Source organism: Grammomys surdaster, unplaced genomic scaffold (assembly GCF_004785775.1).
Source record: "Grammomys surdaster isolate TR1022 unplaced genomic scaffold, NIH_TR_1.0 126185, whole genome shotgun sequence".
Lineage (NCBI taxonomy): Eukaryota > Metazoa > Chordata > Mammalia > Rodentia > Muridae > Grammomys > Grammomys surdaster.
This window is the reverse complement of record NW_021620991.1, coordinates 1,231,302-1,254,454: the sequence shown is the minus strand read 5'-3', so window position 1 is coordinate 1,254,454 and position 23,153 is coordinate 1,231,302. Positions and strand designations below refer to the sequence as shown.

At 50.1% G+C, this 23,153-nt stretch overlaps 1 protein-coding gene across 1 annotated transcript in view; it reads right to left on the bottom strand.

Moving 5' to 3' along the window:
• Prdm16 (PR/SET domain 16) overlaps nucleotides 1-17,295 on the bottom strand; it is a 52,979-nt gene extending 35,684 nt beyond the window's left edge. The window contains exons 1-4 of the mRNA XM_028757795.1: nucleotides 17,150-17,295; nucleotides 13,458-13,539; nucleotides 13,060-13,197; nucleotides 727-829 (exon numbers count right to left, since the gene is read on the bottom strand). Of these exons, the coding sequence (XP_028613628.1) occupies nucleotides 727-829; nucleotides 13,060-13,197; nucleotides 13,458-13,539; nucleotides 17,150-17,295 (469 nt within the window). The remainder of the gene's footprint in view (nucleotides 1-726; nucleotides 830-13,059; nucleotides 13,198-13,457; nucleotides 13,540-17,149) is intronic.
• Nucleotides 17,296-23,153: the final 5,858 nt, after the last annotated feature.

Below are 23,153 nucleotides of genomic sequence, written 5' to 3'. Positions count from 1 at the left end.
GCATATATGCACATAAACAAACATAGATACACACACACAAGAAATTCATTTTCTGGGTCACTAACGCTCTATAGATACAATTCAGTACAACGATCAATTTGCCTGTATCCCCTCAAGTTTGGCCCCTCTTAAATTCAGGATGTGGTCAGAGGCTTCAAGGAAAGGGAGGAGTCTCTAGTCTCGGGGTGAGGGTCTGGTAGCCTGGTGTGCTGGTTGGTTGGTGTTCGTTTATCTTTTGATCAACTTGAAAGAAGACCGAGTCATCTGGGAAGAGGGGATCTCAACTGAGAAAATGCCTCCATCAGACTGCCCCCTAGGCAAGCCTGTGGGGACATTTTCCTAATTAACAATTGATGTGGGAGGGCCCAGCCCACTGTGGGTGGTAATACCCCCGAGCAGGTAGTCTGGGCTCTATAAGAAAGCAGGTTGAGCAAGCCAGCAAGCAGCACCTCTACCTGGCCTCTGCTCCTTTACTTCATGCCTCAGTTTCCCTTAATGGACTGTGACTTGGGACATATAAGTCAAACCAGCACTTCCTCCCAAGTTGCTTTTGGTCATGGTCTTTATCACAACAAAGGACACCTGGGTAATACACCTGTGGTCTGCAGAAGTTCAGCCAGGGGATCAGCTGTGAACACCTAGTCCTAGCAGGTGGCATGCAGGGATGGGATAGCATTGTGTTCTTCCAGGTGGGGGGTTCAGAGCCACAGCTCATCAGGGTCTTACCATCCAGGCTGGGGGCCATGACACCCAAGGAGTAGGCACCTTCTTTCACGTGCACCAACAGTTCCTCTCCAGGCTCGATGTCCTTAATGACTTTATAGTAAATCTAGGAGCGAGAGATTAAAGACAGTAGTGAACACTCAAGTTGCATGTTCTCATTATAGAGGTGCCCACACGATCTATGCTTTAATTTTTAAAAAGAATTATTTTTATTTTATATGTATGAATATTTTTTTACCAGCATGTATAGACACCACATGCATGCAGTGCCTGAAAAGGCCAGAAGAGGGCGCTAGATCCCCCAGACCTGGATTTCAAAGCTGCCAGGTGGGTGGTCTAGATCTTCTAGAACAGTGGATCTCAACCTGGGTGTCGTGACCCTTTGGGGGTGAACAACCTTTTCATAGGAATCACATATCAGATATCCTGCATATCAGATAGTTACATTGTAGTTCATAACAGTACAAAATTACAGTTACAAAGTAGCAATGAAAATAACTTTATGATTGGGGGTCACCACAATATGAGGAACTGTACTAAAGGGTCCCAGGGTTAGGAAGGTAGAGAACCACTGCTCTATAGTAGCAAGTACTCTTCACTGCTGGTCTAGCTCCTCAGCCCCCAAATACTCCAGATTGTAGTGACTTCCCAATGAGAATGTTTTGGTCTATTTTCAAATCTCCTTTGTCAATGTGAGCAGGAGACATCTGGGCTATAGGGGGATGGGGTGGGGGTAGGGCTCAGAGTTGTAGTTGCTTGTGAAGGTGCTTTCCAGCTGGGCACAGGCTCTGTGGGTGTGGCAGCCTTGAGTCAGGAAGGCCAAGAATGAGATGGAGCGAATGCCTGTCAGGATCTGCATCCAGCAAGTGACAGGGGTTTGGAGACTGTGGTGTGTGTGTGTGTGTGGTGTAAGTGGTATGTGTGTGTGTCTCTGTGTGTATGTATGTGTAGTGTATGTGTGCATGTGTATGGTGTGTGTGTATATGTGTGGCATATGTTTCTGTGTGGTGTGTATATATGTGTATGTCTGTGGTATGTGTGTGGTGTGGATATATGTGTGGTGTGTGTGTGTCTGTATGTGTGGGGTGTGTGTGTGTGCATGTGAATATGTGCTGTGTGTGCATGTATGTGTGCATATGTGTGATGTGTGTCTCTGTGTGTATGTATGGTGTGTGTTGTGTATGAGTCTGTATGTATGTATGTGTGATGTGTGTGTGTGTGGTATGTGTGTATGTCTGTGGTGTATGTGTATGAGTCTGTGTATGTATGTATGTATGTATGTATGTGTGTGTGTATGTCTGTGGTGTATGTGCCTGTGTGTGTGTGTGTCTAGGTTCTATGCCTGGGACTGAGACAGCTACATTTGGTGTATCCAGTTCAGCCTCATGGTCTGAAACAGAAATCAGAGAGAGCATCTTGCCATCATGTCTCCGCAGGGCTGAGTCATGCCTGCTTTGGTGGCTGAGATAAAGACTGTTCTGTTGGGGAGGCTACGTCACCAGAGCATCACAGATCTTGGTGATTTGGGGGAGTCTTTTTCTTGATTTTGCTCAGACTGTCCTGTAACTTGAATTTTTTAAACCCTATTTTTAATGATGGTTTTTAAATGCTTTAACCTCCCTTCTAGTCCACTGCCCACCAGAGGTGGTGAAAAAGAAAGGATACAGGGGGGAGTGGACCTGTTTAGAAAGATTCTTTAGAATAAATCTTATCTCAGTTCACAAGAGTCAACAGCAACAGCTCGATCCACCCCCAAACACTTAACGGACATACCAACAGTCCAGTTCGGTAAAGTCGGGATAGCAAACACAAATCAGCAGCTGTGGCACTCACTACCTAGCAGAGACAGCCAGGCCTCAGCCTCGACTGGAATCAGCAAGAGAGACGAAGGCCAATAGAAACGCTAGGAGAAGTTCTCGGCTGTGCCACTCTCAGCAAACCGAAGACCAGCGAAGACACGAGACCCACAAGCAGTGCACGGCTGGCTCTGTCAGCAAGCCAAGCTCTCTCGCCATCACTCCATGGAGTCCTATTTATACCCTCCAAACATCACGTGTCCTCCACGGGTCTTGCCTCAGCACGTACATCTGTCTCAGCTGACATCACTCTGCCAATCACTCCAAGTCTGTTGAAGTGGCAGTAAACTGGAGCACACTACCAGAAGTTTATGGGTACATTTTTCTCTCTGTGGAGTCTGGACAAACACACCTCAACTACACGGTATAAGTGTGGACCAATACATGCATGTTGTTATCAAAGAATCCTTCATCACGTGTCCTTTCATGTGCTTCCTTTAGCAGAATATCCTTTCACCTGTGTCTTCTTCAGCAAAACGTTCCTTCACGAGCCTGCCTTAGTCTTTCACCTGTGTCTACTTCAGTTAAACGTTCCTTTACGTGTTTGCCCCAGCAAAACACCACCCAACACAACTGACTTTCCAAAGAACCGTTAAATTCCCACTTCACTCTGCCCCAAAGACACCAGAGGCCCAAGCCCTTGTGTGGGTCCTGGGCCTCCTGGGAGCACAGCTGGCTCAAGAAAGTACCTCTTATATCTGGAAGTGTCAGACATGTGGAATCTCTTCTCTGTCACAGTAACTCACTGCCCACTAGGGCAGGGGTGTGCTTGGGACTCTGCTCTGATGTTAGGACTGGTTGATGTGGGAGAAATACTCCAGAGACACCTGCTGCTCTGGGGAGCCCTGGCAGAGGCCCAGCTGCCCTAGGCTAGCCTTCTGCATTGCTGGAGGGTCTGGAACAGGAGGAAAGGCAGAAGAAAGAGCATTTTAAGAGAAAACAAACCGACTTAAGCACAGGGACAAGAGGGGAGGTGACTCTCCAGGCCACAAACAGTAAACAACAGATCTGTTCCCACTCACTGGTCCTTGCAGAGGTTTGCCCTGCTGCGGGCAGCTGCTTGCCTCTCCGGAATACAGCCCTACTTAGAGCTATAGACAACTAGCTCCAGAGTGACTCCCTGGTGTCACTAAAGGCCACAGAGGAGCTGCACTGGGAGCTCAGTGTCCATTGGCTGTCCCTCCCAGAACACCAGATAGCGGAAGTGCACAGTCAGGAGCTATCTGGCAGGTAGACACAGGAATCTTATCAGTGTGGCATTCCTTCACACAGCAGTTCACGGTAGTAACTTGGGAGTTACTCTCAGGGAGATTGGTACTACAAAGAGACCTTAAAATGGAGACCAGAAATGGGATCAAACAGAGTCCTTGAATAAAACCAGCGGTTTCTAAGATCTCAGTTTTACCCCACCACACGTCGGCTGAGTAGCTTATCTTTTTGAAGGTCAGATTCAAGCCGCTTTGGTTCAGGAAAGGATACACCCACAGCTGCCCCAGAGTGAGGAGCTGTGACCACACGGGAGCCCCCTGAGCTAGAGGGTGAGCATCAGCCATTAATAAGCTCACTCACACTCCCCTCTGACAGCAGAGCGCATACAGAGGCGGTCGGCCAATACCTCATGCCTATGGGTCAGCATCAGCGTGTTGGGTGTCCTGGTGTTGGGGGCAAGGGCTAAAAGAGAGGGGGAATGAAGGCATGGCCCCTGGAGGTCCTGGTTAGAGTCAGAACTTGCCACCAACCAGACTTCCTCCCACCTGTAATCTGCGATTACCCAGAATGCATGAAGTCATGGCGATCATACCAGCAGTGTGTGCTTTCCCCACCAGGCTGCTGGGTGCCTACCCTGAGAGGTGAAAGGCAGAGATGGAGAGTACCCTTCACTTCCACCCACCCCCTCCCAGGCTGCCTGACTCTCTCATCACCCCTGGTTAAGCTGACTGACCTCCAAGGCTCCTCTTCAGATATACCCCACTCCTTTCTCTCTGGGCTACAGGAACCTGGAGCTCTGCCACCCAGTTCTGGTTCTAGGAGGTACATAGTCACTAATTTCCTTCCTGATTCCTCTGAAGGTAGCCAGTCCTCTTGGGATCCACTCTTGCCCACCCTAAGCCCCTGTTTCTGGGGACACTGGGCCCCCTGACCCTCACTTTGGCTCTAGGGACTGCCCAGAGTCCCTTCTCTGATCCCCTCTGAGCACTACAAGGAATCCCGGGACTCCTGGGACTCCACACCCTCCCACACCTTTGCTCCTGGGCTCACCGGGGCTCCATGGACCTCTACTCCAGTTCTGAAGACAGGAGCCTCTGAGACCCTCCCACCAGCATGGACAAGGCGACAAGAGCCACAGTAGGGCTACAATCGTCCCTTCCTCGGCCTCACAGGATGGTCACCGGGGCCCCTGTCAGGGACATGTTGGGAATACAAGGGACTAAGCTCAGCAACCGCGGCTGTAGGACTTTGAGCCCCCTGTGTAATTAATCAGTCTCTATTAGCGCTAATTGCAGAGGCCGGGGTGGGGCCGAGGTATCTCCTCTGGCCTCCACCTTGGAAGGCTAAGGAAGTGAACAGGAATCTTCACAGCCTTTCCTGAAGTCTCAGCCCTGCCTTAGGCAACCACAGGAGGTGCCTACAGAAGCCAACCCGTGCTTTTATGACCTGTTTCAAGTGGTACAAAGGCCTTATCAGCCAGGAATTCTGAGAAAGCCAGTTCCTGGTCTGTGGGGCTGGGTGACTTCCCTTAACAAAGGCCAACTTCGGTGGGAACTAGGGGGGTTGGTGGGGGTGCCAGGTTGAGGGGGATGGGGTGGGGCATCCTATGCTTACACAGTGCAGTTCACTGTGTGCTCCAGACCCCTTCTGTGCCCAGGTTATAATAAACTGTAACTGTAACCCTTAGGGTTCTTACACGTGGTTTATTACATAGCTTCCATCTAGAATGCCCCGGCCCCCTGACCATGAGCAGTATAGGAGAGCAGCCACTGAGTTTCATGAGACTACAGGAGAATAAGAAACCAGGAGTCTGATACCCTCTTAGCTACCCTCACCCAAGAATCCTAGGTACAGAGTTGCAGGGAAGAAGCAAACTGCCTTCTCTCCAAAACACAGCACCCCAGGTTTTAGGTACACATGAGTCCTGGGGGCCTGTCACCTAAGGTCTGGTGGCTACTCCTTGTCTAAGAACCTGAGGGTGGGAACCTTCTCCCTGACAGCTGAGGTGACAAGCTTCTGTTGCTGACTCTCTGAAATACAGACACATGAGGACAGAGCCTGAAGTGGTGTCCCTGACCCACCCCGCTTTCCCTCATCCAGCAGGGGCAGCAGAGCTTGGGCCAACACCCTCACTTGTAACTATACTTCACCCAAGTGTTTTCCCCTGCCGCACCGCAGGTTCCATGCAGGTAAAGAGAACTCAAGGCCATCTCACCCAAAGGTAGACAGACACCTGTCCAGGGGTCAGGTCCAAGCCCAGGAGTCTTCCACGCAAATGAACATCTAGAACAGCTGACAGTGACTGCCAGCTGTCAGCTCCTAAGAGCCCTGGGCCTGTACCAAACACACTGTTTAAGTGATTAAGACCAAAGCCCCAGAGCTCCCAGGCCTGCTTAATCTTAGCATCCTACCATTTTAACAAATGAAACCCCCAGCAGCTTATGTCGGAAGGAAACAATGGAGCCCGGGTTTAAAACCGGAGGGCATGCAGGTGGTTCCTTTCTTTGGCCAAGATAACACCCATCAGTGCCCTGTGTCTGTATGGTCCTCACTCCCCATGCCTGGCTGGGTCAGCTTCCTCTATGCCCAAGCCTCCATAATTTTGTCACTCAAAACTTAAAAATCTCTATGCATTTATCTCTTCCTTTGTTGCAAAGTTTGGATAAGGATTATTAAAAAAAAAAACCATAAAGTATTAGCCCATAGCTGAATAATCAGCACCATCACATGGCTTCCAACAGGCACTGCCTTTAGTTAATGGAAGATCAACTATGACAAACTATTATGACATCACCACAGTGGAAAGCCGAGTTTACACTTAACTGCTCTTCAAAATAGAGGATCCTTCTGGACCACAGAGGCCCTGCTGGTGAGTTCTTCTGAATTAAAACAAATCTTGACATGAAAAATTTTTAAGGCTTAAAAAAAGAAATCTAAATTACACCGTGAGTGCATGTGTGTGAGCACATGTGGTGAGTGTGAGTGTATGAGTGTGTGTACGTGTGTGTGTAAGTATATAAGTGAGTGTGTGATGGGTATAAAAGTGCGTGTGTGGTGTGTGTGTGTGTGTGTGAATGTGTATGCATGGTGTATATGAGTGTGTGTGACCATGTATGTGAGCGTGTGCTGTGTGTATGAGTCTGTGTGTGTGGTGTATATGAGTGTGTGTGTGGTGTGTGAGAGTATGTGTGTGTATGTGTGTGTGAGAGTTAGTGTGTGTGTAAAAGTGTTATGAGAGTGTGTGTGCGGTGTGTGTGTTCTTGTGTGTTTGTGTGTGTGTATGAGTCTGTGTATGGTTTCTATGAATGTGTGTGTATGTCAGTGTGTGGTGTGCATGTATGGTGTGTACGAGTGAGTGTGAGTGTGTGTGGTGTGTGTGAGAGTATGTGCGTGTGAGTTTGTGATATGTGTATGGTTTCAGTGTGTGTGTGTGAGTGTGTGTAAGTCTAAGGTCAACTTGCAGAAGTTTGTTAGTTCCTTTCATCACTGGGTCCCAGGGATTGAACGCAGGTCATCAAGTTAGGTGACCAGTGCTTCTTTCTGCTGAGACCCTGCTGTCCTGCACTAGGTATTTTAAGTGTTTTGTTCACTGGTTAGGAAAGGCTCAACAAATTCCCTAATCACACCTTACTTGTTTTCAAAAAGAAAAAAAGTGTTTTCCTATTTGGAGCTACACTTTCAAAGGACCAAAACAACAACAACAACAACAAAAAAGTGTGATTTTTTAATTTAAAATGACGTAGGGAGAAAGGAAAAGGAGGCAGGAAAGGTCGGGGGCTCGGAGCCTGATGACCCTGCTTCAAATATCAGCCCTAGCGGATCACACACCCGGGAGGTAAAGCAGGTTCTGTGGAGGGAGGAAAAGAGGGCGAGAGACCAGCCGTCCATGGGCTTGGCTGGGCTGGGCAGCACCAGGTTTTCCTTGAGACATAGGGTCAGCTCTGTGGACACTGAAAGCACAGCTCCGTACCAGGTCCCCTGCTCAAACACCTCTTTCACAGGCCTTGCTGTGGGCAGGCCTGCTCTTTGAGCTTCCCTGCTATAATTGGCTTTGCCTTCTAGCCACAGGTTAGGCATGGCATCCTGGCTGCTCACCCTGCTGTGGAATACCAAGGTGCTGTACGGATGGCACAGGCTTGGGTTGTTCTTACAGATGAAAGGAGAGGTAAGAGGCTGCAGCAGTACGGGTGAGCCTCACGGCCTCTCCCAGAGCTGCAGGAAAGCACGCCCTCACTCAGTCCTCCAACCTCAGCCTGCTGACCAGTACACGAACTGCTCCTTTACCCACATTCCTCCCCCTCCCCCTGCATTGAGGCAGTGCACAAAAAAGAGAAAATAGCCCCTCTGTGACTACACCTCTGCCTACCCCTGCTTCTTCCTGTGGGCGCAGCATTTCCAAACTCTCTTTTACTTTCTTAACATTAAAACAAACTCAGTAACAGACCCTGCTTGTGTCTCCTGAATACTTCAAACCAACCCATTTGCTCATAATTGCAGGAGGAAAAACAAAACAAAACAAACACCCAGGGGTGACCTGGATGTTTTGAGTTTTCCAGAGAAAGAAGACTTGTCGGAAAGAGATGGTGGGGGCGCCACCTGAGGTATCCAGAGTGAACTGGGATGCCTGTGAGTGGTTGTTTGTCCTCAGAAGAGATGAAAGCACCCCAGAAATGGTTGCTCCCGACGGCTTGGCATCTGAGAATGCTCTAAGGGTGTAACTTCACCTCCCCACAAACACCAGGGCAAAGTCCTACTCCCCGACTTCTGTAGTGGCTATGCTGTTCTGACCAAATGGACCAGCTCCAAACCTTTGCTTTTCAAAAGCAGGACCTTTAGGAGTCAGGTGTACTGTTGACCAAAGGCCTCCTTGGCCTCTCTGTGGGTACGAGAGGAATACTTACGGCCTTCGTGCTTGTTTCCCTTTTCTAGAATCATAAGGAAGATTCATTCCCAGGTAGACATGAGGATGGGACCAGTCCCTTCTCATGAGCATGAGATTCCCCCCCCCAACCCCCCAAAAAGAGGACTCTTAGAACCACAGAATGCCAGGAGGGGAATCTCATAGCTCAGCTGGTAACTTGGGTATGGGGCAATGAGCACTTTCCTGTGGTGTCACTAGGCAAGATGGGATCTGAGAGGCACAGGTCCACTGGAGAAAAGGGCCACTGGTTTCACATCCACCCACAGCCAAGGCACCTGGAGGCTACACACTGGAGGGAAGTCTCAGGGAAGCTGGATGGTAACTGAGCCCTCTTGGAGCCTTGGGTTCACTTCTGATCATGTCCCCAGCTCCAAAAGGATGCAGATAAGATAACCTTTGTCTTCTGGACAGAGGCAGGTCTGAATGTGTCAGGCAAGGCTGGATCGAGGAGGCACATGGCTGAGCTGAGAGGTTTCTCAGCATCAGGAGAAAGGTGGGAAGCTATAGCTTCCAGAGCCTATATGGGTCACAGGCTCCTGCTGCAGCTACAGGGATAGGTGTGGCCACGTGATAGAGAGACAGGGACACCACTTTTCTCAGTCTTCTATATGCAACTGATGTGTGGTCTCTCCCAAGGACACAGGACACCAGAAATCCAGGCTTCTGAGTTTACTCAACCCCAAGTCCTACACACTCATAAACACACGTGCATGCATACACACACACACACACACACACACACACACACACACGCTTGTCCCTCTATTCCTCCCTCTCCTTTCTACTCTCTTTCTCTTTTCTCCCAGATGGCCACAGCCTCCACATAAGCACTTCTTCCTGGCCTTCTAGGAAATTTTGTGGGCTAGGGATCCTGAGTTTCCATTCTCCATGCTGACCTGAGTCTTCAGTTTAGAGTCACCTCTCTTCCTCCATATGTGACAACTCACTTCTTCTGGTAACTGTAGTTCCCAGAATTTTCTTTTAAGATGCCAGGAGCTTCTCCTGTCCTTGTACCTCTTTTGGATACTGGAGCTGAGGTCATGCATCTTGAATCTTGAAACAAGGCCTGTTCATTTCTAACTTGACGTATTTTCTTCGGTGAACGTCCTGGACAGTATAACACCATTTCTGCAATGCAGGTTGGGTCATGGGCTCCTTCCCTTCAGGGTCTGTGCTGTCCTGGGAGTACTGTGTGTATGTACACGTGTGTGTGTGTGTGTGTATGCTCACAGTACATGTGTTTACACATATGGCTGTATGTTTAGGTATGTACATGCCTCCACGTGCACACACATGCATTGTGCATGTGTCTGTGGGTATCTGGCATTCTTAACTGCCTAGAAGTCTTTGTAGACACTCTTGGGATGGGGAACATAATCTGAGAAACACTACTGACATTTTTTAGTGTTTCTTTCTCAAAGAGAAGCTTGTCCTCAGGCAACTTTTTTAGTCCTGGATCTCTAGGAAATTTTATTCAGCCACAGAGAGGACCGAAGTGCTACTCTGTGGGAACAACTGTCTCCGTTGGATGGCCAGGAAAAAGAAGTGCTTATGTGTGGGCTGTGGCCATCTGAGAGAAAGTGAAGGAGAACAGAAAGGAGAGGGAGGAATACAGGGACAGGGGTGTGTGTGTGTGTGTGTATACACATGTGTGTGTATGCACATATGTGTATGTGTGTGTGTGCACATATGTGTATGTGTGCATGCACACACATGCGTATGTGTTTGTGAGTGTGTAGACATATCTCTATTTTGAGGGAGAATAACAACTAGCTTGAAATCTGTTTTTCCTTTCAGGAAGTCATTTAATTTAACTGGTGAATATCTACGGTGAGTCTGTGGGTTTCAGTGGAGAGGGGGCTCTGTTCTCCCCAGAGTAGAGGGGTCTCAGCATGAGGTTTAGGGCAGGAAATGCCCGAGGTTTGAGGACATTTCAACACTCACAAACACACTTGGATGCGTGTGCACACAGACATACACATATGTGCATACACACACACACACACACACACACACACACACACCTGTCCCTCTATTCCTCCCTCTCCCTTCTGCTCTCCTTCGCCTTCTCTCAGATGGCCACAGCCCCCACATAAGCAGGTTGGGGTTGATTTTGGCTCTGGACCCTCCAGAAGGTGGCATTTGCCTAAATTCTCCAGGTCCTTCTGAAAGAGAGGCTATTATTTGTCCTGTGTAGGGCTTAAACCAGGGAGAATTCACCCTGCAAGGCCACATGGGAGAGACACTCAGCAGGTAAGGAGCCAAGTATGTCTGACTTGATGCTAGCCAGACAGTACAGCCAGGTGTGTGAGCACAGGGCAGAGGGCAGAGGGCAGAGGGCAGAGGGCACAGAGCACAGGGCACAGGGCACAGGGCAGGGCAAGGTTGGGGATACAGTGGCTTTGAGTTAAAGGGATTCCGGGTGTTCAAGGTTGTAAATCACCCTATCCTGGAGCACTCTTGCCCATGGTCTGAAATGAAGAGAGAATTCCCTGCCAGGCAATCGCTTCACTTTAAACCCACCAGGTAGTTTAAAGTACACTTCCTTGAAATGTTTTTTTTTTTTTTAAATAAAGCTTTCTGAAGGCCAGTTTTTCTTTGAGAGGACTGTACTCTACGCTTTCTAAAAAGTCAGCCCCACAAAGATTCATGCTACACTGCTTTAGGGTATCTGAGTTCTAGCATCTGTTTCCTAAGTAACAAAACCTGTATCCTCCTTCCCTCTACCAGCACCTCACAGAAGCCCACCCCTGCACCAGCTGCACCCCTCCCCCAGTGCTTCCCAGGCCAGGGTGCTCTGCAGACCTGAGAGCTAGAGAAGGAGCATGACCAAGCTCTGTGTGCCTTGAATCCAGTGCTCTGTGGCTCTGCCTCTGTCTTATAGAAGCTGGAACCTTTCCTTCTACGTTCCATTTTGACACCATTTATTTATTTCTGCACTTGGGAGTTCTTCGGTCTTCGGTCGGGTTGGTCAGAAAGTCCTTTTTCTCTGCTCTCAGTATTTTGGTTTTGGAAGTTAAGGTCTTGGAAGTCTTGGTGACAGAGGCCCTGATCCTGGCTGTCTGGAGCCGGCAGGTGTCTGGTGGGTCCACTGCTAGATCCAAATTGAGCCCAAGAGCTAAGGAGACCAGGCTCCCGAGGAGCTCCATGAGGCAGTGTGCAGGGTCAGGGGTCTCCCCACAGCTTCCTTGTTGTCTTTTTAAATGCAAAATATTTCTCTAGAGTCAAGAGCCTTGAACCACTTTAGAAAGCTTGCAGAGGCCACACAAGAATGGGGCCTTTGTTACGTGGTCTTCACAAATCGTTTTTAAAGTAAATGGAGCTCTCTCTCTCTCTCTCTCTCTCTCTCTCTCTCTCTCTCTCTCTCTCTCTCTCTCTCTCAACAAAATCTCCCATGTATCCCTAAGACACAGGCAGAATAAACTGTTCTGCCTGGAAGGCTGGGAGCTGGGAGCTGGAGGAACCCACCCGTGCTGTGAGAACAGGAGGGGCCATTGCTGGAGTACTAAGAGTCAGCTACAGCGTCAAACACGCAGCTACAGAAAGGACCACGCGGTGCCGATTACAGTGCCCTGTGGAGTGGAAAGGAAAGGAAGTCTTCTCTCCTGATGGGCTTCCAGGTCTGGACCCCAGCCCTGGAAACTCACTGAAAAGCCACAAAGCCCGAGGAGCCAGTGAAAATACAAGGGTTTCTGCTCTGAGAAGCTGAGCTCAGAACTGGAGGTTTCTGGGCCCTTACGGGGACTGAAGTCAAGATAGCTCAGCTTAATTTACTTCTAGAAAAAAAGGAGACCATGCCAGTGCAAGACCACTTTCTTGGCAGTAGGTCAGGCTATGATTATGACTTGTGGGCTTTGGATATTTTCCCTTAGCCTGGCATAGAAGGCACCTGTGTGGTGGTAGACTGGCCAGCGCAGACCCTTTTGGAAACCTTGTTTGACCAGGACTGTTTAGGCAAGACTGCTTCCCATTTATTCCTGTCCGCTGCTCTTCCCATGTCTCCTGGCATTGGTAGGGAATATGGGCCCTGAGACTTGAGGGCCTCACTATCCTGCTGGCCTTTAAAACCCTGCCTTCAGTTCTCCATTGCCACCAGCCTCAGACAAGTTCTCCTGTCCCTTGTTTTGTGGTCTTTGCTCTGGTGGAGTATTCTGGGGCAGCTAAGTTTTCCAGGTAGAGCACACTGGGCAAATGTCAAATGGTCACCCCTTGTGGCAGGACAGAGCTTAGCAGGTGACCCATGACCTTACTAGAGGCTCAGCTGACCCTCATCTTAACACCCGACCACCCTGGTGCCGTCTCCAAGGGCAGTTCACAGGGACAGAAGCCCGGTGAGCAGCCTAGGCCTACCTGTTCGTTGATCTGACACATGGCGAGGTTTTGGTCATCACAGGAACAGGCTACACGGATGTACTTGAGCCAGCTGCCAGCCCCTGCCTGATTGGCATCCACGCAGAACTTCTCGCTGCCCAAATCTTCAGAGATCTGCTGAGGAAGAAGCACACTGAGGTCAGAGGTGCCGGCCCTGTGTGCGTTATATCACGCTGTACTGGTCTCAGAGGTCAGGCAGGATGGCAGGTTGTCTAAGACCTCACTCTGTTCTAGGCAAGGAGAAGCTCTGTCCATCTAGGCCTCCTGGTCCTAGGGACCTCCAGGATATTGGAGGAGAGAAGAAGCCTTTCTGGTTCGTACAGAGTAGCTGGAAGTCAGGTTAACCAATGATGAATCTGTAGCACAGTAAAACCTACCAGTAAGCTGTCCAGGTGTGAGAAAGCAGAGCCTTCTTGTGTCTGACACGAGCCCTCTGCTAAGGACAGTGGGGGCGTTGAGCTAGAAAAAAACATGTCTGAAGGTAAAGGTGTTAATCAGGATGCTGCACCCGAGTCCCGGTGTGTGAGCCTGTGCGCACACATGTGTGCCTGGGTGTTCCTGCTCCTGTCGGACATCACACCACCTGAATGCCAGAAAAACATTTGTTTCCTTTCAATTGGAAAGTTTCACTTTGGCCCAGGCCAGCATGCAGATGCCTGGCTTCCTCACCACGGTCTGCTCCCTCTGCTTTGTTGCTGCTGCTATCGTATCTTCTGAACTTAGCTTCAGAGACTGGTTTGCTGATCTCTGTCCCCCTCAACCCCCACTCTGAGGGCTGCTTGCAAAAGACCTGGACCACAGACTGGCAACTGGAGGTGCAATAGACCTTCCAGCCTCTTGCCTGCTTTGCCCAATGCCTATGGTAAGCCCTGATTCAAAGAATCTGAAGATAGCAGCAACCGGGGTGGCTAACCAGGCATGCAAAAGGCAGGATGGCTGACATGACATTGGCAGTCAGGGTTCTCCTGGAGCAGGTGTTTCCTGGGGACAGCATTTCCAGGTGAGAAGAGTGACCAGATGAGTAGGTGTGTCTAGGTAGATAGGATAGAGTCCAAGCAGGCAGCAGTAATCGAGTCTGATGGACCCTTCGGAGGTGGCAGAGGGCCTCGTTCATACGGATACTTCACACTCGCCCCCGCACTTTTCAAGATCCTTGTACACGGCGGGGTAGACACTGGAAGAATGCTTTTGAAAAGTTTACCACCAACACAAAGCAGCGAAGCCATGTGCTTTGTGCCCGGTCCCTCTTCCCCAAGGACTCTGCTACAAAGTCCAACCCTGAGCACACTGAGAGGAAGTGGGTCTTCCGTCTTTCTCCCCCTCAGCTTGCTTTGTCTCCCATCGGACACCTATCGGTGAGCCCCTGGGTTCCTGACGAAGGGTAGCAATGAAGGGTAGCAATGAGTATCTGAAGGTACCAGGTAGGAGCAACTTAGACTATGGAACAGGAAACCCTGCAGCTCCCAGAGCATGGCTCTGTGTGTTTGTACAGTAACACTCTGTAATGCCTGCTCGTGGGGCCTCATGTGCTCCCTTGGGTGACTAGTGGATTCTCTGGAAGCCTTTCGTACCGAGGAGGTACCAGTGGCCTTAAAGGGGCCGAGCACTGACTCTATCAAGCAGGGACAAGGGTTAAGTGGCCAAGCCCTTCAACCACTTGCCCCCATGTTCCCTCTTAGCCCACCATCAACTCAAAGGCCTCATCACTCTGGGCTGGCTGTGCATGAGGCCATGAAGCAACTATATTTTGTGCCTGAAGAAGGTAGGGGATGAGAGACACCCAAGTGTGGATGGTAAAGTGAACAGAGCTCACACTGGGCACAGCCCAGGCGCCCCACCCTGGGATCCTGACTTTCCTCTTAGAACTCAAACACTAGGAGTCACACACTGTTGACTCCTAGTCAACTGGATCCTAACTGTACTCTCTGAGTATAGGGAGCAGGCAAGGGGATCAGGCTGCTGACCTTCTGAGAGGTATGACCTTCACTCTGGAAGCATTAGGAGTTAAAGGTGCGGCCTCTCCTATGCCCTGAGACTCAGGGGATAGGTGCCCAGGGAGATCTCCCTAGGGGTCTGAGCTCAGCAGAGGATGTTCAACCCTAGCCAGGACATGAGAATCAGTCCATCTGGAGTTTACCCTAGGCCGTGCCATTCAGGGATTAGGCGGAGCCATCCCTGCTTCTTGCATATCCTTGGAGGCCACTGCCCGCCTGCCGTACTCCAATCCAAGGGCAGCCCAACCCAAACACTACTGGGTGACCCCGCTGGTGAGGATAAAGGCAGAGTGAACAGTAGTTACATGTTGAGGCCATGAGGATGTTCAGGAGGGCAGGTCTCCCCTTCCCCAAGAAGGGGGCTCAGGGCACCAAACCCAATAGGGAGTGTTCTCCTTAGGCATTCAGGATCTCATAGTCTCTTCCCAGCTGCTGACCCTGAAGGAAACTGCTGAGGAAGACAGCCCATGGGTTAGTGGGGGGTCTACCTCATAAGGCAACTCAGGCCCCCCAGACAGCGATTGAGAAGGGTTCACTGCTGAGAGATCAGTGAACCCCTTCTTCCTTGTCAGAGGGGTCAGGGACTTCCTGTGGATCCCTGCTATATAGACCTCTGAGCAGATGGTGCAGAATCCTAGGTCTTGTCTGTCTCCCTGTCCTCATTCTGTGTATCTTCCTCTTTCTCTTTTTTCTGTCTCTGTTTTTATTTTTATGATGCAGAGCCTGGAGGAGGTAGTTAGCAGCACTGTGGATGACCAGGTCTCCACACAGGGCTTTGTCCCAGCACTGTGAATGACCAGGTCTCCACACAGGGATTTCTATACCAAGGACTTTCTTGGTATTTGGCTGTTGATTTCTCAGAGTTGAGGCTGATTTCCCCAAGGGCAATCTTTATCAGTTATCTAGGAATAACTATGGTAAAATGTTTGGGATGTTGTTGAGATCCCATATGGATACATATGTGTGCATGTAAAGTGTGTACATGCATGCATATGCTTACGAGTATATATATATATATATATATACATACATACATACATATATACATATATATGTATATATATAGCTATGTGGGTGTGTGTATGCACATGTGCACGCACACACACATATGCATGTGCATATATGTATACATAAGATTCTTATATGTATACACATATGTGTATATGTATGTATGTGTGTATGCATGCACTCAGGGGTCATAGTCATGGTATGATGTATTTTTTAAAAAGACAAATTCACTCCTATGAGCAAGTGACCTAGGCAGCTGTTGGTCCTAGTCTGTGACCTGCCCGGGGCTTCTGACCCTCTGGAAGATTGAGCTCAGGCTTCCGATGATTGCTTTCCTGGCGGTCTCTAAAGATCTGAGCGTTCCCTTCTCCATGTGGTCACCGTGGGCCAGTTATTCCTTCTCTCAGAGACCAGGCTTTCTGTGTCTGAGGGGTGCCAGTGAACACTAAGCTGCCCCTCCCAGGGAGGGAAGAGCTCCTGTCTCAGTCCTGAACAGCAGTGGACATACTACAGGGTGGGATGGCATTCCATAAGCTCTAGAATCCACCAAGCAGGCCTGGCTCCTCACAGGTCCCTGGCATTGCTGTCTCCAAAGTAGGATTTCCCTTACAGTGATGAGGCCTTAGTGCTGCTTCCTAGCTGAGGGGCCCTCAGGAGGCCTACTGGGACTCTGATCGATATTTGCTGCACTCTGAGGGTTCTTAGGATGCTAAGAGGAAGGCCTGGGGTTCAGATCATCAAGGCTCCAGCCACAGGCAGCTGAGCACGTATTCCTCACTGCACTGGTGTAATGAGGACCTGATGCCAGAGACAACAGCATTGGCCCAGCTTTTCTGGTCTGGAGTCTGGCTTCTGCTTGCACCTAAGCTCCAGTTGGGAGCTGAGTAGCTCTGATAGCTCCAAGGATGTCTGAGAGCTCACAAAGGGGGCAAGAGAGTGAGGGCTCACATGCTCTGCTTCGAAGAGGGTCGAAGGGTCGTGATCTAGGGTGGCGGTGTTCCCATGGCTGTTTTGCTATGGCTGTGGAACTGAACACCATCCAGATTTGGAGTTCAGTACCTACCCACTTGAGAACCTGGCTCCGAGACTGCTGGAACTGAGCCTGCGGACTCCCATAACTGCCGGCGGAAGTGGCCCTTTTGCCCATCTGCCCCCACTTGGCCTCTCGGTCCTCACGTCCCTGCCAGCTTCCCAGTTCATCAATCACCCACATCAGGAATGCTGAGTTAAGAAGGGAAGAGATGGAAAAAAAATATCCTCATAACCTTGACAATTTTTTTTGCACATCATTTGAGGTTTCCTGCACTTTTAATTTGTGGTTCTCTGCTGGGCTAACTCTTTCACATTTAATGGGCATGGCCAGGGGCTGGCTCCGTAAGGGATGTGCACACAGGAGGGAACGCAGAGGCATCTGTCGTCAGCTCACCTAATGGATTCCCAGCCTGCAGGAAGGAGTGAGGCCTAGGAGTCACCCTGTTGGCCTGTGCCCTGCTGCTGAAGCATGATCTCTAGAAGCTCACATTGTGTTGGGTGTCTGCAAGAATGTTGCACGTGCCCTCTGCTGTCCTCCTCCACACCTTCACACACACCAGCTCGCGAACACATATGCGCACACGCAGACACAGAGAGGCACACGTGTGAGCACACGTGCAATAGCTATGATTTATGACATTCACGAGGAACCAAAAACAGAAAGTCCATTCTTGGGACAGAAAGAGGAGGGCAGGCCTTCTGGAGACACCTCAATGTGGCGGACACGGAGCCTGAATGAGCTCGTAAATCTGGTCCTGACGCTCATTACGGGCTTGGTGGTGACATGACCAAGTGCTAAGCAGAAACGCACGGCGGGATGGAGTCTATTGCTGCCAGCAGACAGGAGCCTGGCTGCAGGGACTCGGAGGTCAGGGGCCCATCTGCTCAAGCTGAGAGGGAGGGAACTGAAGGCTAGGAGGGAGAGAGCAGTGGAGTGTGTTGTCTGAGTCTGTCTGTCCCCTCTGACCTGGGCCTCCGCTGGACAGCTGCCAGGTTAGTGGTGCATAATGGACTTACGGGAGAGAGTTACAGGGAAACCCCAGAGCACTGCTCAGGGTTTGGGTTTGGATGCTGTGAAAGGAGGGGTGCTGCCTGACCCCTCAGAGGACTCTGCTGACAGGTGCTGCTGATATCCTAATTCCTCACCTGGACAACTTGGCCCCTGTGAAGTCACAGGCTCAGAGCCACACCGAGAACTTCATGTCATAAAAAAGTCATGGAATGCTACATTTCTTTTCTTCTTCTTCTTCTTCTTCTTCTTCTTTTTTTTTTTTTTGTTAGCATTTGGGCCCCACACAGACCTTTGAAGATCTGAAGAAAGCCACATACCCGAAGTTACTCAGACATCCAAACGCCTTGTGAACACTCTGGGGTTCCCAGCATTCTTGGGCTCAATGCTCAAACTCTGGGCCATGTGCAAACATCCCAGGCACAAGCTGGTCTCTCCTATGTCCTCAGCCACCCTGTTCGATGGGAGTCCCAGGGTATATGCCTTGAGCGTCCAGTGGGGCGCTCACCTCCATTCTAAACTTTCTCCCACCATCTGTGCTATGCTAACCTTATCTCTCTCCTTCCCTCTTTGCTCTTTTTGGTCCTGGTCCCACCTAGCTGGGGATGATCCTCCCACCAGCACCTATGAACTGAAGGAAGAGGTCAGGACAGTAAAGTAGAAAAGAACTTGTGACCATGTGCCTTGTCTGAGTGACCCAAGCCTCTAGGCAACTTACACATCTCAAGTAAATGACAGAAGAGAAAAGGAGCCTTGGAAGCCTGGGGCTGCCAGGGCTCTTCCGAGCTGTGGGTTGCAGAATCTGGGTCACCAGCCTTTCCTGTGAGCTTACTACTAACACACCAAGGGTGTCTGTCTTTCAACTGCCCTGGCACCACCCTCACAGTGCAGGCACCTCGGCCTGAGTGGAGTACTTGAGGTGGGGCAAATGGCTCGCCCATCTTGGCAACTGTGGTTTGTCTCGTTGGTCATGGGCTGCGACCCTGAGCCGCAATGAAATAAAAGGTCAACTTCACAATTCATGCTAGCATTCTGTGCCTTACACAAAGCAGAGGCACGAGACACAGGCAGGGCCAGTACAGAAGCTAATCACAGATGGGTTGATTAACAACGACTGCTGGGAACAGGGTCTGCTGAAACCTGGGGGCTGGCAGGTCAGATACCCCTACCACTAGTCTGTCGGGTGGACGAGGACCCTTGGAAGCGAGTGTACTGCCTACGTGGGAACACACGGTCTGGGTGACCACTTCTCCTTCTGGGGAGCTGACAAAGATTATCATTCTCAGCTAGGTAATGTGGCTTGTCTAGGTCCTGCCTCAGTGCCCACTTAGGAAACCAGAGAGTCTCCTTTCTGCTCTCCAGTCCATGGCAACCTGCACATATTGTGAGCTCTGGGCAGCCTGTCAGAGGTACCAGCATGGTAATAACCAGCATTCTTGCTATGGTACTAGCCAGCACTCTTGCTATGTACATATGAACATCGACAGTGGTGGCACTTGCTGACTCTAGGACAAGCTGAGCCTGTGTGTCTGCTCTTGGGACTAGAGCCCGCCGCCACAGATGCTCAGAGCAGGGCCCCTTCCCACTCTTCAGAGTATACAAGAAGAACAGCTATTTCTGGCCATTTGTAAGTCCTTCAGTGGGGACTCTGAGACACAAGCAAAAGAGGACAAACAGCCCAATAGGGAGCAGGAAACCAAGTCACAGTCTCCACTCTGTACCCCTACTTTCGGAATGCCTCTGCCTCACCTGTGGGGGTCTTCGCTGTTTATTACAGTTGGATGTGTGCAAGTTCCCCCACAGAAAGTGCATGGCCACCGTATACCTGGTCTGGGGCTCTTGACAGAATAGACCTGCTGCTAAGCAGCCTGTAGAGCTGGGAGACGCTTGTCAGGAGAAGCCTTGGGTCTTTCTCGAGCAGTACTCCTGTGGTATGAATTATAGCTGTTGTAGCCCATTCCCTGAAGGTGATTGTGACTAGGCTCAGCTAGATTGTAAAGGAGGGCCAGGAGATCTGGTGTGATGGGGGCTTTCAGATATCTCTCCCTCTACGTGGGACAGGGAATGTGATCTCAAATGCTCAACAAGTAGTTGAGATATTAGAGAGTTGTAGCATGGTCTGATCCTGTGTGACAAGCTTGGGTCTTAGTGAGAAAGGCAGCAAGACATTCAGAAATGAGGAAGGTACCCAGAAACCATTCTGCCACACTGACATTCCAGAGACACAGGCTGGTTCTAGCATGCTATGCTGGAGATGGCCCCTGTTTTCAGGAAGGGGATGGAGTGGGTGGTCTGAGGACCTGGACAAGGGGTCCTGCAGGGAGTGAGTCTGACTGGGAGATAGTGGGAAGTTGAACATAACAAATTTACAGTGCAGTGATCAGACTTAAAAACCAAAATAGTGGGCTGGAGAGCTGGCTCAGCGGTTAAGAGCATTGACTGCTCTTCCAGAGGTCCTGAGTTCAAATCCCAGCAACCACACGGTGGCTCACAACCATCCATAGTGAGATTGGATGTCCTCTTCTGGTGTGTCCGAAGACAGCTACAGTGTACTCATAATAAAATAAATAAATAAATCTTTTAAAAAAAAATAGTTCCAAGGAGGGTTTTGGCAACAAGTTAAGTGTGTATGTTGTAGGTCTTTGGGATGTCCCTCTGAGGACAGTCAGGACATCTGTCATCACAGCACAAGCAAAGGTGGGCCGTGTGTCTTATCTGTGGACAGTGTGGTGCACTGATTAGCACTCGGCATGTCTCTCAGGATCTCTGGAGTGGGGGCAGTGGGGTAAGTTTCTCTACGCTGCTGATGCTCCCCCATTTCTCCCACAAAGCACAACTGGTGACTGGCATCACAAGGGTCTTCTCTACCCTGCTCCAACTCCTCAAAGCCAAGGCTGAGAGTCTAGGTAGTGACGGTGACCCCACCTGAATGTGACATAACAAACTCTCAAAGAGGATGCTGTGGTGAATGAACTCAAGCCCCTCACAACAGTCCAGTCCATAAACAGTTCTTCAGACACAAACATCATACGTCTCAAGCAGACCTTAGCAGCATGCACAGAGAGGATTTTAGCGGGTCCACAGAGGACAAGGTCAAAGCTAGGATTTGGGGGAGGTGGTGAGCCTGAACCTGTGAGGAGGGTGACCATGAACTCTGGGACCCACCCTCCCTGCAGCTCACAGAGACTACTGGACTCACAGTATCTAGCTGCCCAGATGTGAATCCTGTAGGGACTCTTTAGATCTCACCAACAAGTGACCAGTTTCCAAACTCAAGTGGTACAAATACTTTAAATACACTGGTTCTCAACCTTCCTAACGCTGTGACCCTTTAATATAGTACATCACTTTGTGGTGACCCCCCCAACCATAAAATTATTTTTGTTGCTACTTCATAACTCTTATTTTGCTACTGTCTTGAATTGTAACGTGAATAATCAGTGTTTTCTGATGGTCTTAGGTAACCCCTCTAGAAGGGTTGTTCACCCCCACCCCCCAAGAGGTTGAGACACACAGGTTAAGGTCCTCTGTTCTAAGGCATTATAGGTATAAATGCTCTGTCTTCCCCCATGATGTTCCCAACAAAGCACCAGCTCAGAGAGGCCTCTTCTGCACAGCTGAGCTCAGCTGCTCACACGGTAGAAACACCCTGCTCTGGTTTTGCCACTGTTGGCTGACCCCAGACCGCAAGCACAGCTACATCTGGGACCATGCCCTTTAGAAAGGTCCTCTGAAGAAATCCTCCAAGTCCCCAGATAGCTTGAGTATTCCTAAGTGTTCAGGGTCTCCCTGAATGTGGAGCCTCCCCCACGTCGCCTACAGCAGTCCTCAGGATGGCTGGGCCCCAACTTAGGCTGTTGGTGGGAGGAAGGACACTGGCTGCTGTTGCTAGGCTGGTCCATTCAGAACAATGCTGTTGCGACCCAAACTCAAACAAGTCCAGCAATATTCCAAATCCGAGTTTGCTCTGAGTCAAGTACACACCAGGCAGTGTCCCAAGCCTGAAGCTTGCATTGCTGGCACAGACCTTGCCCTGACCTTCCAAAGCAAGAAAAGCACTTTTGCTTTTCTTCTTTTATAATCATAAAATATATTACGATCCCACAACCCCAAACCAAATGCTTGCGGCCACACCCCTGCTCAGTGTTAGGTTTGCCACAGGAAGTGGCTCTTCTGAGGGCAGCTAGGGCTTGGGAGGTGTCACACACATAACCTTTCTTTGGCTCTTAGATGGTGACAAACTGCAGTGCCTGTGAACACAGCAACCCCCACAGCCGATGCGGGAGGAGTTCCCCACCACCGGCTAGCCACTGACACGTGGTTGAGGCCACATGAGATCTCAGGCCTATGGGAGCAGGGCCTTGGTGTAAGCCCAGATCTTCCTCTGTTTGACAAAAAGCCCCCATACATGGGAATTGAACACAAGACCAAGGAGCTCACCAATGAACAGTGTTCGGCCTCCCAACCCGGCTTGCTGGGATGGATCCCTGCTGTGTCTGGTGGGATTTCTGAACCTCCTCAGCAAACATATTCAGGGTAGGGCTATCAAAGACTCCCTCTCCCTCATGTTCATCTCTGCCACAGAAGTCACTGCAGATAGCATGTGAGGGGCAGCTCTTGGGTAGAACTTCAGAAGAACCTGGAACAGCTTGGCTATGAGTGGCCGCCTCCCGCTTCTTTGTTTCTTAGAGAGGGCAGCGATGTGCAGAGCCCAGGACACCATGTTGGCCCTGGCCTTTCTTATCACACCCTCAGCAGGAAGGTCATCTTCCTACAGGCTGTGGATACTCTGATCAATGGAAACCATTGAAGCTGACCATCCAGTCTCTGAAAGCACATGTTTCCCCAAGGGATGGCCACAGCTGGAGCTACCTCTGAGGCACAAAGTAAAGTAGAAATGTGTTACAGGCCATACAAATAGAAAGGCACAGATGGGCTGCTTATCAACTGCATTCATCCTGAGTCTGGATGTGTCAATCACCCCAGCTAACAGCTCTTCTATCTTTCCTTAAGGTCTCACAATACCAGAG